The sequence below is a fragment of the Brassica oleracea genome, chromosome C6, assembly GCF_000695525.1.
Source record: "Brassica oleracea var. oleracea cultivar TO1000 chromosome C6, BOL, whole genome shotgun sequence".
In the NCBI taxonomy this organism is placed as follows: domain Eukaryota; kingdom Viridiplantae; phylum Streptophyta; class Magnoliopsida; order Brassicales; family Brassicaceae; genus Brassica; species Brassica oleracea.
This window is the reverse complement of record NC_027753.1, coordinates 26671937-26686392: the sequence shown is the minus strand read 5'-3', so window position 1 is coordinate 26686392 and position 14456 is coordinate 26671937. Positions and strand designations below refer to the sequence as shown.

At 34.9% G+C, this 14456-nt stretch overlaps 2 protein-coding genes across 2 annotated transcripts; both read right to left on the bottom strand.

Annotated features, from left to right (window-relative positions):
* Positions 1-9701: 9701 nt before the first annotated feature.
* LOC106298264 (putative ER lumen protein-retaining receptor C28H8.4) lies at positions 9702-11325 on the bottom strand. Its single transcript, XM_013734361.1, has 6 exons — positions 10948-11325; positions 10633-10832; positions 10418-10558; positions 10262-10342; positions 10040-10164; positions 9702-9962 (listed from the first exon to the last, which is right to left on the bottom strand). The coding sequence occupies exons 1-6, from the start codon at positions 11168-11170 to the stop codon at positions 9914-9916; spliced, it is 819 nt and encodes a 272-aa protein (XP_013589815.1). The 5' UTR covers positions 11171-11325; the 3' UTR covers positions 9702-9913.
* A 1639-nt stretch (positions 11326-12964) lies between these two features.
* LOC106297860 (putative F-box protein At1g55070) lies at positions 12965-14086 on the bottom strand. Its single transcript, XM_013734012.1, has one exon. The coding sequence runs from the start codon at positions 14084-14086 to the stop codon at positions 12965-12967; it is 1122 nt and encodes a 373-aa protein (XP_013589466.1).
* Positions 14087-14456: the final 370 nt, after the last annotated feature.

The following is a 14456-nucleotide window of genomic DNA, read 5'->3' as shown; positions in this document are numbered from 1 at the left end:
AAAACCCTAATTCTGAAAATCGATTTTGATTGTTTGAAATTGAACATTGATTGATTGATTTGATCACCTAGAACTATTGTTAAGATTGCTTAAACTTGAAATATGAATAAATTGAAATCGTTTAGATTGTTTAAACTGAAACCCTAATAACCTAGTTTAGATTGTCTTAAAATCGAATCTGAAGCTGCTTACTAGGTTAATTGTTCTAGATCATATCATCTCGTAACCGTGTAGCCTTGTTGCATTCATACTCTAATTTGATCACACTTGATTGATTGCAAATTGCACCTAGAACTTATTATAGGAATGGTATTGAATCAAATTAAATAGTTGTATGGCTTGTTCTTTTGTTTGGCCGGGATTTTGCATGTTTGATTGCATCATGTATGAACTGATAAAAACCATGTTAGGATTGCAATTACATGACAAACTAAATGCATAAGAGTGAACCTATTGCATCCATAGCCGTGCGGCTGGCTTATTGGCCGAGAGACATAGATCTTGGCCGTAAGGCTTGATTGATTGTTTGAACATAAAACCCTAATCGTTTAAACACTAAAACCTATTCCTAAAAGATCTAAAAAAATATTTCGGATGTCGAAAATCAACAACCTTGATTTTGCTGTCCTAAATCTCTCTAGAGATAATTACCTTCAGTGGGCGCTTGATGCTAAGATCATCCTGAAATCCAAGGATCTCGGTGAATGTATCACCGAGGGCAATAATGCCAGTGAAAAAGATCGATACAGAGCCATCTTGATCATTCGTCATCATCTAGCTGAGAGTCTCAAGGATCAGTATCTAACCATTGAGAATCCACTAGATCTTTGGAAATAATTGAAATCGAGATATGATCACCAGAGAACAGTGATCTTACCAAAGGCTCGGTTTGATTGGACGAATCTCGGGATCCAAGACTATAAGTCTGTGGACGAGTATAACTCTGAACTGTTTAAGATTGTTTCTAAAATTGAACTGTGGTGATGAAAGTATTACGGATCAGGATATGCTTGAGAAAACCTTTTCCACTTTCCATGCAAGCAATGTATTGTTACAACAACAGTACCGTGAGAAAAGTTTCAAGACATATGCTAATCTTATTTCTTGTCTCTTGCTCGCTGAGCAGAACAATGAATTATTGATGAGAAACAGTTAGATGAAACCTCCTGGATCAGCTCCACTACCTGAAGCACACACGACAGAGGAAAATAAAGAGTCCAACCACGTTCAAGGAAACGGCCAGCATGGCCGTGGTCGAGACAAATCGAATGGACGTGGCCGCGGTCGAAGATTTTTTGGCCGCGGGCGAGGGAATGGTCGATCTCAGATAATTTGATTACGAGCTCATTTCCAGACTATACGTCTTCGTAATACTGGTGAATTCACTTCCCAAGCGTTTAATGATTACTGTATGTCCATGCGTGTGTCATGGGTATGGAATGAGCAATCATTGAGCTAAGACTTGTAGGACTCCCAAGCATCTACTCATAGCTCGACCATTACTCATGCGGTCGAGACTTCCGGTCTCAGCGTGGGGACACGCGGCCGATATTCCCCATTACAATTGCTTACGGGTCACGAGCCAGACATTTCCCATCTAAAGACATTCGGCTATGCCGTTTATGTTCCAATTGCTCCACCACAGAGAACAAAGATGGGACCTCAAAGGAGGATGGGGATATATGTTGGATTTGATTCCCCTACGATTTTAAAGTATCTCGACCCAATTACGGGTGATTTGTTTAAAGGCCAGATACGAAGATTGACATTTCAATGAATCTGAACTTCCAACATTAGGGGGAGATAGCAGTAAAATGGTAAAAGAAATATCATGGAATCAAACATCCATATCTTGGCAAGATCCTCGGACTCAAGAATGAGATTTAGAAGTCCAAAAGATTATACAAAAGCTAGCTTAAACAATTGCCAGATTCCGTTACTGACCCGAATAGAATGACGAATAGAATGAACCAGCTGTTAATGCACCAATAAGAATTGATGTTCAAGAAGGACACAATCAAGTTGCTACTGAGTCTAAGGCACGTTTGAAAACGTGGTAGACCAATAAGTTCCAAAGATAAGATCCCTCGGATATTAAAAAAGGTGCTAATAAATCTGTGGACGAGGGAATCCTAGACATGGTCGATCCTAAGATGGACAAACTTAAAAGCCACGGCCGTGGATGAGGAAACCATAAAAAAAATGGTTGTACCTAAGGTGCCTAACAATGAGGCTTGGGACGCCAAACTTCAGGGTACTGAAGGTCATAATGAAACCTCAATAAGTTATGTCATGTCCGGGAAACAAATGGAACAAGAGAAAGAATGTCGACATTGATGATATATTTGCATGCAGTGTAGCACTTGAGATTATGAAATGAATGAGGATCATGAACCCACGTCCATACATGAGTGCACTCAACGAATCAGATTAGATCAAATGGAAAGGGGATGTGGAGATAAGTTCATGAAGAAAAGAGAGTTTTTGGTCCCATAGTTCGGACACCTCTAGATATGAAACTAGTTGGACAAAATGAGTCTTTGTGAAAGAAATGATACATGACGAGATAGCAAGATATAAGGCACTGCCATATGCACAAGGATTCCACAAAAACCAGGAATCAATTATGAGGAGACATACTCCCATGTGGTGGATACAACAAACATTTAGATTCCTAACAAGTCTGGCCATAAAAGAAGAAAAATAGACTTGCGGTTAAAGGATGTAGAAACCGCCTACTTGTATGGTCCATTCGATAATGAGATATATATATATATAAGTCCCAGAGGGTATTGAGTTGTCAAATGCAACAGGTTCTCGAGAACTAAAGTATACAAGCATATGTTAATGATATAAAATATCCTAGGAACCTCTGAAGAGATTTTCCAAACGGTTGAATACCTTAAGAAAGAATATGAGATGAAAGATCTCGGGAAAAACGAAATTCTGTTTGGGATTACAGCTTGAGTACATAAGTGATGGAATCCTTGTGCATCAAATGGCATGTACAGAAAAGGTACTCAAGAGATTCAATATGGCTGATTGCCATCCTCTAACCAGTCTCATGGTCGTGAGATCTCTCGGTCTGGACACTGACCCATTCCGTCCCAAGATGGACGATGAGGATGTCCTAGGTCCCGAAATGCCATATCTCAGTGCCATAGGAGCTTTAATGTATTTGGCAACTCACACACGGCCTGATATAAGCTTTGTCGTGAACCTACTATCTAGGTTTAGCTCTTGCCCGACCCAAAGGCACTGGAACGGGATTAAACATGTTCTTCGTTACCTGCAAGGAACGAAAGACTTGGGTCTATATTATACTAACCATAACAAAGATGGTTTAGTTGGCTCTGCTGATGCAGGATATCTATCAGATCCACATCATGCTCGATCACAGACAGGATATGTCTTTACACATGGAGGTATAGCCATTTCATGGCGTTCCATGAAATAAACCATCGCGGCCACATCATCCAATCACTCGGAAATCTTGGCCATACATGAGGCCAGCCGCGAGTGTGTTTGGTTGAGGTCGATGACCCAACACTTCCGAGCTGATTGCGGGATGGCCGAGAGAAAAGAGCCAACCGTGATGTATGAGGACAATGTTGTGTGCATTGCTCAGCTCAAGGACGGTTACATAAAAGGTGATAGGACGAAGCATATATTGCCTAAGTTCTTCTTCACTCACGAGCTTCAGAAAGCCGGTGAGGTTCAGGTCGTCCAAGTACGATCAAGTGACAATTCAGCAGACCTATTCACCAAAGCACTTCCTACCTGCACGTTCAGGAAGCTCACACATCAGATTGGGATGCGTAGGCTGAAGGATATCCACTGAGGTTCACATCAGGGGGAGTAGTGCGTGTTGTACTCTTTTTCCTTCATCATGGTTTTGTCCCACTGGATTTTCCTGATAAGGTTTTAATGAGGCAACATTAAACGTATTACAATCCCTGTATAGTCATGGCATCCAAGGGGGAGTGTTATAAATCAATTGATGGATGTCCATAACCGGTCCGATCTATTAGAGGCCCAAACCGCATGAGAGAGAGAGAGGAGAGAGAGTTGACCGAGTATGAGAGAGAGACGGCCAAGAGACTTTCCATTCTTCTAGTTTTCCTAATTTACTTATGTTTATGATTTGTAATCTTTCTTATTCTTTTATTTCCATTTATCTCTCTTGTAACCCTTATATAAAGGGAATACTTATTCATTAATAATACACAAAACTTACAGATTCTACATCCTATAATAATACACAAAACTTACAGATTCTACATCCTAACAACAAGTAAATACTCTAACTACAACAATTTCCTAAACTGTATTATAAATATCCTGATTGCCATGTTAGGAGGTTTTTTTTTTTTTTTTTTTGAAAACACTAAAAACACATATTTTAAAAAGAGAGAATATCAAATATTTGGGTTTTTTTTTTTTTTTTTTTTGGCATCAAACGACTATTATATTACTCAAGTTTGAGGTGGTCTGGGAAGCCAGACCGGAATAGAACAACTCCAACTATAGGTTAAGAGGTTAAAGCCTGGTATCCAAAGTAGTAAATAAAAAATGTATTTTTGGGTATTTACAAGATATCGCCTCAGTGAAGTAAGTAGTAACACTTAAGAGAAAACTCCAACGATAGGTTTTATGGATTTTTTATAATTAAAAATAAATAAAAAATATTTAAAAGAACAAAGAGAAAGATGAAAAAATTCTTAAAACTCAACCTTTTAGAACCCATTAACAATTTTAAATAACACATGTCACCTAACTAACATTTCATCTATTTAAAAAAATCAAAACAAAAATCTGAAATCATAATGCTATTATTTTTTTCTTTTAGATACTTTCATGGTATCAAACCATTGAAGTTGGTCTTATGCTACCAAAAGTATATACAAAAAGAAACATAATTAAGAAAATAAATAAATACAAGTGAGTTCTTTAGCCAGCTATGAAGTGTTGTTATTCACTTAACAGCTGTAGTATACTAGTTTGACATAAAATAAAATAAAAATTTTTGCCAACCTGTGGTCTCTTTGGCGTTCTTTTATTCCCATCCCATTCTAGGGCTTAGTTGTTATTAGGGCCACGAGATTTAAAAAAACTGGAGTTTATAGTCTAGTAGTTTATGTTAATATTATTAACTTATAATGGGTTCTTTCAAGCAAATTGACTTAAAAGAAACATGCACTTTAATTTAAGATATTATTTGAAATATTTATTCTCAGACACACATTATGTGTTTTCAATTACCGGATAAAACACTTCTAACTAGAGAGACACATTATACATGTATAATGTTCCAAATACCCTCAAACTAAATCAACTAAAGATATATTTTTCTTTCTACGTAAGAACCAATTTTTTTCTTTTTTTCTTTTATTTTTTTATCTCTTTATGTCTTGATCTCTGTTTCTAACTAAATCGACTATAACTTTTTTTTAACAGCTTAATAATATGAATCGTTGTCATAATGATTTTTCTTTGGTCTAAGTCATAATGAATCAAAAACCAACAATAACAAAAACCAAGAACAACACAACTAATACGTATTTTCTGGGACTGTTTTTTTTCCAACAATTCAAACTCCATTAAACTTTAGAAAATCATTTACATGTTCTTTCAAGATTAACTAAAGGTTGTAAAACTCCATTTATGTGTCGCTGAATCAAAATCGTGTATGCGAATCCAATTTTATATATGCACAGGTTGTAAATTTATATACAAACATATCCGCACATACCCGTCCACATCAATCCGTCCAGAAGATCCCGTCCATAAAATTTCATGTCCACGACTCGTGAACCCATTGAGATTGAATTTTCATGTCCACGATCCACAATTTTTTCTTACACCTATGTCCACAACTCATGCATCCAAAGGTAGCACATCCACAGTTCACATATCTACAACTTTCCCTATACACAACTCAATAGTCCACAACCAGAGGAGGTTAAAATATTTAGTTAGTAGTTTTTGTCTCTTTTAAAACCTCAACGCTCCCCATAGCAGCCGTCAAGCCCTAATTTCGCCAACAGAAAGCTCTTTCTTGTGGTGGCTGTTTGAGCCTCGTCTCCGGCCACCGCACATCTACTGTCCGTTTTAAGCATTCCGTCTCATCCCTTCGCTTCCTCCTCTCTTCTCTCCTCTTTGTTCGTTGTGTCTGGGTTCGATTGGTCTTCACCGTCGAAGTAAACTGAAATCGAAGGCGTCTTTGGTCTCTCTGGAACACGAACGAGGTCCGGTTTGTTGAGGTAAGCTTCGGGAGCCTTGGATCGACCTTTAGTCACCGATTGTGCTTGGATCTGGGTCAGATCTGAGATCTGAGACTCGCTGGAACGCATGATGCATCGCTGCTGTCACCGCTTCCACCTCATCGTCTCACTCCAGTATGTTCCTTCTTTTGTGTGGCTCCAAGGTTGTTGTAGGGATTCTCCTCTCTTCGTGAGTGAAAGGTGGTTGTGAGGTAAGCCACCGAGGACCTCTTCCCTTAGTTCGAAAGACATCAACCATGGTGATCTCGGGTTTCTAGTTTGGTAACTCCTTCTTGCGTCCGATGTTGTTCACTTGGGTCTTGAGGACAACCCAAAGCTACGGCGTCAACTGCTTCAAGGAGGAGACTCTTTTTACCCAAAGCCATATGCTTTTAAGGAGTATTCACTTCTTCTGTTCATCAATTTCATCCTCCTAAGCTTTGGTCCTTGTTTCCGTGTGTCCTGAGGCCGACGTTGTGCCCATTGTGTCGCGTAGGCGGATAGGGGGCCAAAATCGACCGTCTGCGCTTGACCGTAACCTTTGTTTTATCTTCAAATGGCGTCGAAGTCGGGTCTACATGTTAGCAAGTGCCGAGAAAGCTTAAGTTTTGTTGGTCAGCGTCCTCCTCCAGCGGAGCTCCGGGATGGGAGCCAGTCGTTACCGTCGGTGCCTGCTTGGAGCCACTTCGGTGAGACCTGACTATACTTCGCTTATGGCTTTACCCTTGTTACCTCTGGTTGTTCCAGTACTACGAGAAGACTTGGAGGGGGAGATCAATTGTTAGTCTTTTGTTCTAGTTTGGTATTATGTTCAAAGCTTCCATCATTTTGGTTAAGACTTGAACATAATTTCTTTGGAGTTTAGAAGTTTTTTTAAACTTTTTTGCACCTCTAAGCTTTCAGAATAGCTGAAAAGCAGATTGTGGTTGCACTAACATGTAATCAAACCTTCATTATTGCAATGATATTTACCATTTAGCAATAAAAAAATATATTTAGTAAGAGTAATCACATGGACATGCACATATGTTAGGAATGCTATTCATTGTCCACGGTTTCATGTCCAACAATTCACATAACATCACTTATAATTTTTTATGTTCAAATTGGTAAAAACAAATTCAATAATAGATTCCAATTGGTAAAAAAATAATATAATTTTAATTTTTTTGTATAAAATAAGCAACATAAGATATAAAGGGTTTAACAATAATAGCTTCCACTCCGATTCTCTTGTTTACTAAACTCTACCAACAAGCTAGTTCTCAGAATAGTAACACAACTATAACCACATAAGTTTGTCCATAAGAACACATCCACAACAACTTCGTATATAAAAACATATTCAGGAGTCTTGTCCACTGAAACTATATCCACGAGAATTTTTTTTCACAATATAATTATTATTTTTTAAAAAATATCAAATATATATACATATGGATATTAAAATAAAAAGAAAAAATATTTTATTTTTATATAAATATACTTAATACATTTATCTTTGAAATAGTAAATAATGATGAATGAAAGATGATGGGGTACAAAAAGTTAGTTTCAATTAAAAACTAATATATTTTGTTATTAAACGATGAAAAGGAGAAGAATTGGTAGGGAAACTACACAAAAAGAAACCATGGCATTTTCGTCTCAAAAAAATCTGTTGTACACTGTCCAAAAAGAAAAAAAAAGTCTGTTGTACACATAAAGTGTGTCAAATTCATAACGTGTCTTTAGGTGAAAAGGAAACACGCAATGTGTCGTTTAGTGTAACGCTCTCTTATATTTTTGTAGCAATTGTGCCATGGTTCTTTTAATCACAATGGCTATGGTCCATACTTACTTTTGTTCTGCATGATCATTCTTACAAACGACAATCTCTACGATACCAAACACCGAGGGAATCGTGTAGTGACCACATATGATAGAACTATACTTCAAATGGTTCAAGGAAATAAGAAAGTAAAAGTTAAATTAATCTCGTACGTCCCTTGCATTTGTCATTATTCTTATTTTGTTAAAAGAAATACTGAAACATATACATGTAATTAAGTTCCAGCTAAACTATATGCTTACATGAGTTCAAAAAAATTATATCTGGTTATATGATGAGTTCAAAAAATTTATATCTGGTTATATGAGTTCCACCTCAACCTCTTCAAAGATTACTGTAAATCAGAAAGTTTTTCACCCAGTCTATAATAAAATAGGGATATCTGGTGGAATATAATTAGGTTATATGATTATAGAGTTTTCCAGCTGTTGCCGCCGCCAAAACAGTCGAAATCGATTATAACAAAATATACTTGGATAAGCTCAAACTTAAAAGCTTTTATTTTTAAATAATACTACTTGCAAATAAAAGTTTAAATAGCTGAAGGAAACAAAAAATAGCATCAATTGTCATCACTCAGGTCTTAGATACTAACTAATTCGTCTAAAATAAGTCGTGAATATTTATTGGAAAAAGATGGTCATATGCAATACCAATTTCACATCCAAATTAGTTTCTTATTTCTTCAAGTTTAATTTGTTTTCTTTTCATTTGTGATAAAAATCTGTTTAAATAAATTATGAAATCACTAAAAAGGTGTAGTGTTTATTGGTTATATACAGAAGTTTTTTTAAAACTTTTATATTATTATCTATTATATTTCTTCTGTTTTGAAAAAAATATCATTTTAACATATTTCATATATATTAAAATGTAAAATATATTAATAAACTTTTCTTTAATGTAAATTAATTAAATGATACTGATTCAAATTAAAATCTAGATCATTCAAAAAGGCAAAAGATAAATTTAATATATAAATTTATATATTTAGAAGAATGACACTTTAAAAAATAAAAATAAAATGACAGTTTTGCGAAACAAAAAAAAAATAAATCAATTTTTGGGAACGTAAAAGACTATATGATGAAAGTCCATAACTTTTTTTATAAATAATGTATTTCCAACTCAAATAAAATTATGATTGAATTTTTTTTAAAACGAATATGATATATTTGATTGGTAATTAGATGAATAATAAAATGGTTCTATTAAAAAAAATTGAATAAAATTTATATAAAATAAATATAAAACACTGGAAAAAGTTTCTATACTCTAACCATGTTTTGTTTTTATTAGACTTTGAACATCATAACTATATGCAGTTAAATGATTTTTAACTTAAAGTTTCGAGAAATATTATTCATGATAATAAATAGTATATCATTTTTGTAAAATGTGAAAACGTGAACTAATATATCATTCATCACCAATGTTTATTCTCAGCATTTAAATATTCATATAGGTCACAAAAAAGTAGTAGTCTTGAAAAGAAAAAGAGGTCACATAAAATTCATTGTTCCTCTACTAGTAATTTACTAAAGTTTTTGTTTCTTCTCTCAAACAACACCAAAACCAATTTTGTTATATAGCAAAATATATAGCAAGAGATTAAAAGCTGAGAAGGTAATATTGTCAAAAATCTCTAAATCAACTCCCTTTTTCCTTACAGTCATCCAAGAAACAAACATAACACGTATGAGAAAAGGAGTTTACAGAAGACTAAAACGATGGCCTGCAAAAAAAAAACGTAGAATCAAACTCCATACCATGAGCTCAAAAGCCATACCGTGTCTTCTTCTCTCTTCTTCAACAGATTTTACACAACACCTGACGGCAGACGAAGAACTAGCTGGCCACCCATCAAACTGTAGAACACCAAAAACATAAGAATCTTTTAACATCCATCAATGTCATTAGGTGTCAGAAACATTTTTGATTTTACCTCTTGACATAGTAGTAGCAGAAGTCGGCAAGAATGAAAGTTTGTACGACTTCAGAGAGGAGAACCATTATAGGCCAAAACCCATATCCTAAAGCAGTCAGTAACCTCCCTCGAGTGTCCAAAACCTACACCACCATCACATTATTATTATTATTGTATACTATATAGTTGTACATAATGGAGCTTTATAGATTAGAGTTAAGGAAACAAAGAAAAAAAAACCTGAAGGACCCAATGTGCACAACTCAAGAACCTGGCGATCCCCAAAGCAAATACATAATGTGCTGTGAATGGCTCCACGATCTGAGACAAGACAATGCGTTACTAGTTTAAATCTGTAAAAGGATAAAGACTTGGTTACAAGCTTTTGGAAAGTACCTTAGTGTTTTGCATGACTCTAAGTTGAGGAAGGACTGAAACAGCTTCTAGGTAAACGCAGAAGGCCCAAGAGATCTTATTGATTATATGATGATGTGTTGATGGGTGAATCAGGACTGATAATACAGCACATGGTACAACCTGCAGCAATGTTTAGAAAAGTTGAGATCTCCAACAAGAAACTCAAGAAAGAAACCAAAAAGACAACAACTTACGACGTAGTAGATCGCAAAATTGTCTTTGTCTTCCATGTAACTAACTTTAAGCTTGAAACGGATCATGTAGATAACCCAAAGGGTAGTCACCAATGTAGCCGAATCAAGTAACGTGTGGATATCAAACTCCATCACAAAGCTACAGTAAAGTCTCACAGCCAGAAACAGAGCTGTTAACTCTTGAGACTTTAGAGACAATCCTGTCGGAAACACAAACCAAAGATTGCAATCAAACCAACTCTATCAATCTCAAATCCAATCAATTCCCAACATCTAAACCTAGAAACACTTCAAGAATCAAGAGAGATTGAGTACCGGCGCAAGTCTTCTCCTTGGTGAGTTTGTAGATAAGAACGGAGATTCCAAGGGCGTGGACAGCTTCGGCGGCGACGAAAAGGTTGTCGTGGTCGTGAACAATCACTCTTAAGAGAACGAGAGCAGTCATGGCGGATACAACACCGAGAAAAGCTTTGACCTTTGGTGGTTGCCGGCGAACCCATGTCGTCACGGCGTGGATCGGCTTCTGCGCCGCCTTCATCTTTTGATTTCGCTCTCCTCGCTTTCTTACCGTCAAATAGAAACAGTCAAGTCGAGACCTTTCGTAGCACTAAACTAAAGATTTTAACGAACCAGATCTCTCTCTCTCTCTCTCTTATGTGTGCGAATTGATTGTTGGGACGATTGGGTGATAACTGCACTAACTAAAGATTACTCTTTTTTATTACAAAACAAAACAAAGCTTGACACTTAGAGATGCTGACGCGTGGATGGGTTAGTTTTGTTTTAGGTGAAAGTTAGATTTGTGGTAAGCCAACGACTGTAAGAACCGGTTTAGTTTCAAGGCGTATTCCCAAATAACAAAACCATGATCGGTAGATTAAACCAAAAAATACGGTAATTGGTTTAGTAGTTGGTTACTCCGATTTTCTATTTTTTTTTTAATTATAACCCGTACTAATCCATATATATATTAATTGAAAAAACATTACAACTTATATTTGTAGCCACGTGTCATCGCTACGATGATTCTTAGAATCATTAGAACAAAGTTGGTCCATTTAATTATATAATAAGCTTTTTATTAAACTCACTATAAATTCTTTATTAATATTCTTTATTATTTCTTTAAATAAAAGTTACAATTGTATAATGTGGCCAAAGTATATATGATAATTAATGATTTTGAACAATGAAGATTTGATAAAAATTAGTATATCTTCTATCATATTTTTTAATTTTAAATTATTAAATAAATTAAACAACAACATTAACCATATAATAAAAATTAGAATTTTATGTATATGTTATATTTTGAATTTTTAAAAACGACTTTAAATTACTAAAATTGTTAAAAGTCTCACATTCAAATTTTGTGATCCATGATTTAAAATTTTTGTTATGACAAAATACAAATGATTACAATATCATATAAGTAAAAAGTATTAATTAATTATTAAGATTAATATATATATATATATATCATTTTAAATTAAAATATATACCATATAAAATACATACATATTTTAGTTAAAAATTTACTTTGAACAATTGTTTTGATAAAAAAATTTGAACAAACATTAACAACTAAATTTTAAAAAATTATAAATTACTAAAACTATTAATCAAGAATGGAAATTTTGTTATCAGTAATTTAAATTTTTACTATATAAAAAATATGAGCAGAAAGCATCATTTTATACATTAAAATTAAAAAATATATTATGTTAATATCATTTAAATTTAATTATATCCTATCAAAAAGAAAAAAATATTGTTTAAATTGATAAAATTGATTTATATATTCTCATCAATATAATTATATATATAGTTACTGATTTTTATTTATTCAATATATATTTATTCATGTAAAAATATATAATAAATAAAATAATTTATAATACATAAAATAATTTATATATATAATGTTAATCTCGCGCAAGGCGCAGATTTTAATCTAGTCAATATATAAATATATATAGCAAACTAACCAAATGAACCAAACTTTGAACCTAAATAATCGGAATTTAACAATTTCGAAATTTTGACTGAGACTAAACTGAAATAAAAAAACTTCGATTAGTTTCAATAAGATTTTCATTAACAAACTAAGATGAGATCTAAGTTAAACCAAAATTTTGCTTGGTTCATTTAGCATAGAAGCCAAACCAAACGAAACCAAAATAAATCAAACTAAACAAAACCCAAATAAACCAAACCAAGCTAACCGATTGAACCGAACCGGCAGGCCTAATACACTTCATCATATGTAGAATACTAGAATAGATGGAGACAAAACTGAAGAGATATGATCAAAAGATCTTACAAGTCAAAGTCAGAGACACAAAAGACCATCAGTGTAATAACAGCACTGTAACTCATGGTTTAATTCTCCAAAGTCCTTTACTTCGTTCTTGCTTGTGTAATAAATCTTCACCCGACTCGGATACAAAACCTGGAAAAACACACAATCACATCGTATATCATGAATCCTGATCGGAAACGCTCGATAGTAACGGGTCAACGTTTCTTTGAGGTCAATAAGATGCGTTTTAACCCAAGCAGATCCATTGGAACCATTCATCATCCAAATCTCAATGTTTGGTTCAAGAGCATTGTAGTCTACAGCCCAGAGTTTCCCTCTGGTACCACATAAGCTGAAGTCGTGACTAGGATTGTCTTCAAAACATGGTGGTGGAGGCAGAACAGAGAACTTCTCATGTTCTAGAGAGAAAGTGACAATCTTTGCTGGAGCTTCTTTTGTTGTCCAGTAAAGGAATCCATCAGCGTGAACTGGAGGGTATGGCTGTAGAAGGTAAGGACATTCTGTTTCTTGTGATCTCCATGGAGATATCTCGAGATGGTGCTTGTAGTTTCTTCCCTTGATGGACAAGGTAAGTGTCTCCAACTTGCAGATTGGGTGACAAGGAAGGAGAAATCTGATGATTTTGTATTGTAATGTTGAGGGGACGAAGCCAAAGGAGACAAGGCTAGATGAAGAAGAAGCAGATGGTGATTGAGATATTTCTAGGGTTTTTTGGTTAATAGGGTCATAGAGAAAGTGTTCCTTGGAAGTCACGAAACATATTAACTGATGGTTGGAAGACAAGACTCTAACTCTGTCTCCGAGGAAGCTTTTTGTGATGGGTTTTTGTGTTTGCTCATTGTAGCGTTCTTCGAAAAGAGATGCCTGAAAAGCAGTGAGAGCGGTTTGGTTAGGGTTTGTGTAGCGAAGGAGCTTGAGCTCTACGACTAGGGATTTGCTGGAAACGCTGAAGGCGGTGAGGATGGATGGTGAATTTAGGGCATGAGTGTGGTGGAGACGGAGGAAGCAGGGTTCGGAGATTATGGAGTTGAATTGCTTTGAAACTAATCGGAGTTTTGGTAATCTTTTGCTTGGAATGAAAGAGAGGATTCTGATGATAACTTCCGGAGGAAGAAAAGAACAAGAAAACATCTTTCTAAGTAACCGGAGAAAACATGTGAGTTATATAATGTATATGCGTGTTCGCCAAATCTTCAGGTTAGGAAGTTTAATAGTAAGAAAGTAAGTATTCTAATTCAGTTTCTATTTTATTCCCAAAACTTAAATTTTATAGAATCTTCAAAACTAGGGATAAACACTATGCACTGTAAAGAAAAATGTACCAAGAACCTTGTTCGTTCCTTATTCTATGTATAATCTGACTATATTCTGTGTATCTAATTACAGCTAGCCTAATTGGGAGAGCTAATGATAAAATAGTAAAATTATATTATAAACTAGGGTAAGCCGCCCTACGGGCGGGATATACTTTACTTGTGATCTAGATTTTAATTTTTTGTAC

Coding starts and splice junctions, on each gene's coding strand:
- LOC106298264 (XM_013734361.1), bottom strand. CDS start 11,170: ATGAAGGCGGCGCAGAAGCCGATCCACGCCGTGACGACATGGGTTCGC. Junction 10,343..10,417: donor GAGTCATGCAAAACACTAAG/GTACTTTCCAAA, acceptor GTCTTGTCTCAG/ATCGTGGAGCCATTCACAGC. Junction 10,165..10,261: donor GTGCACATTGGGTCCTTCAG/GTTTTTTTTTCT, acceptor ATGGTGGTGTAG/GTTTTGGACACTCGAGGGAG.
- LOC106297860 (XM_013734012.1), bottom strand. CDS start 14,086: ATGTTTTCTTGTTCTTTTCTTCCTCCGGAAGTTATCATCAGAATCCTC.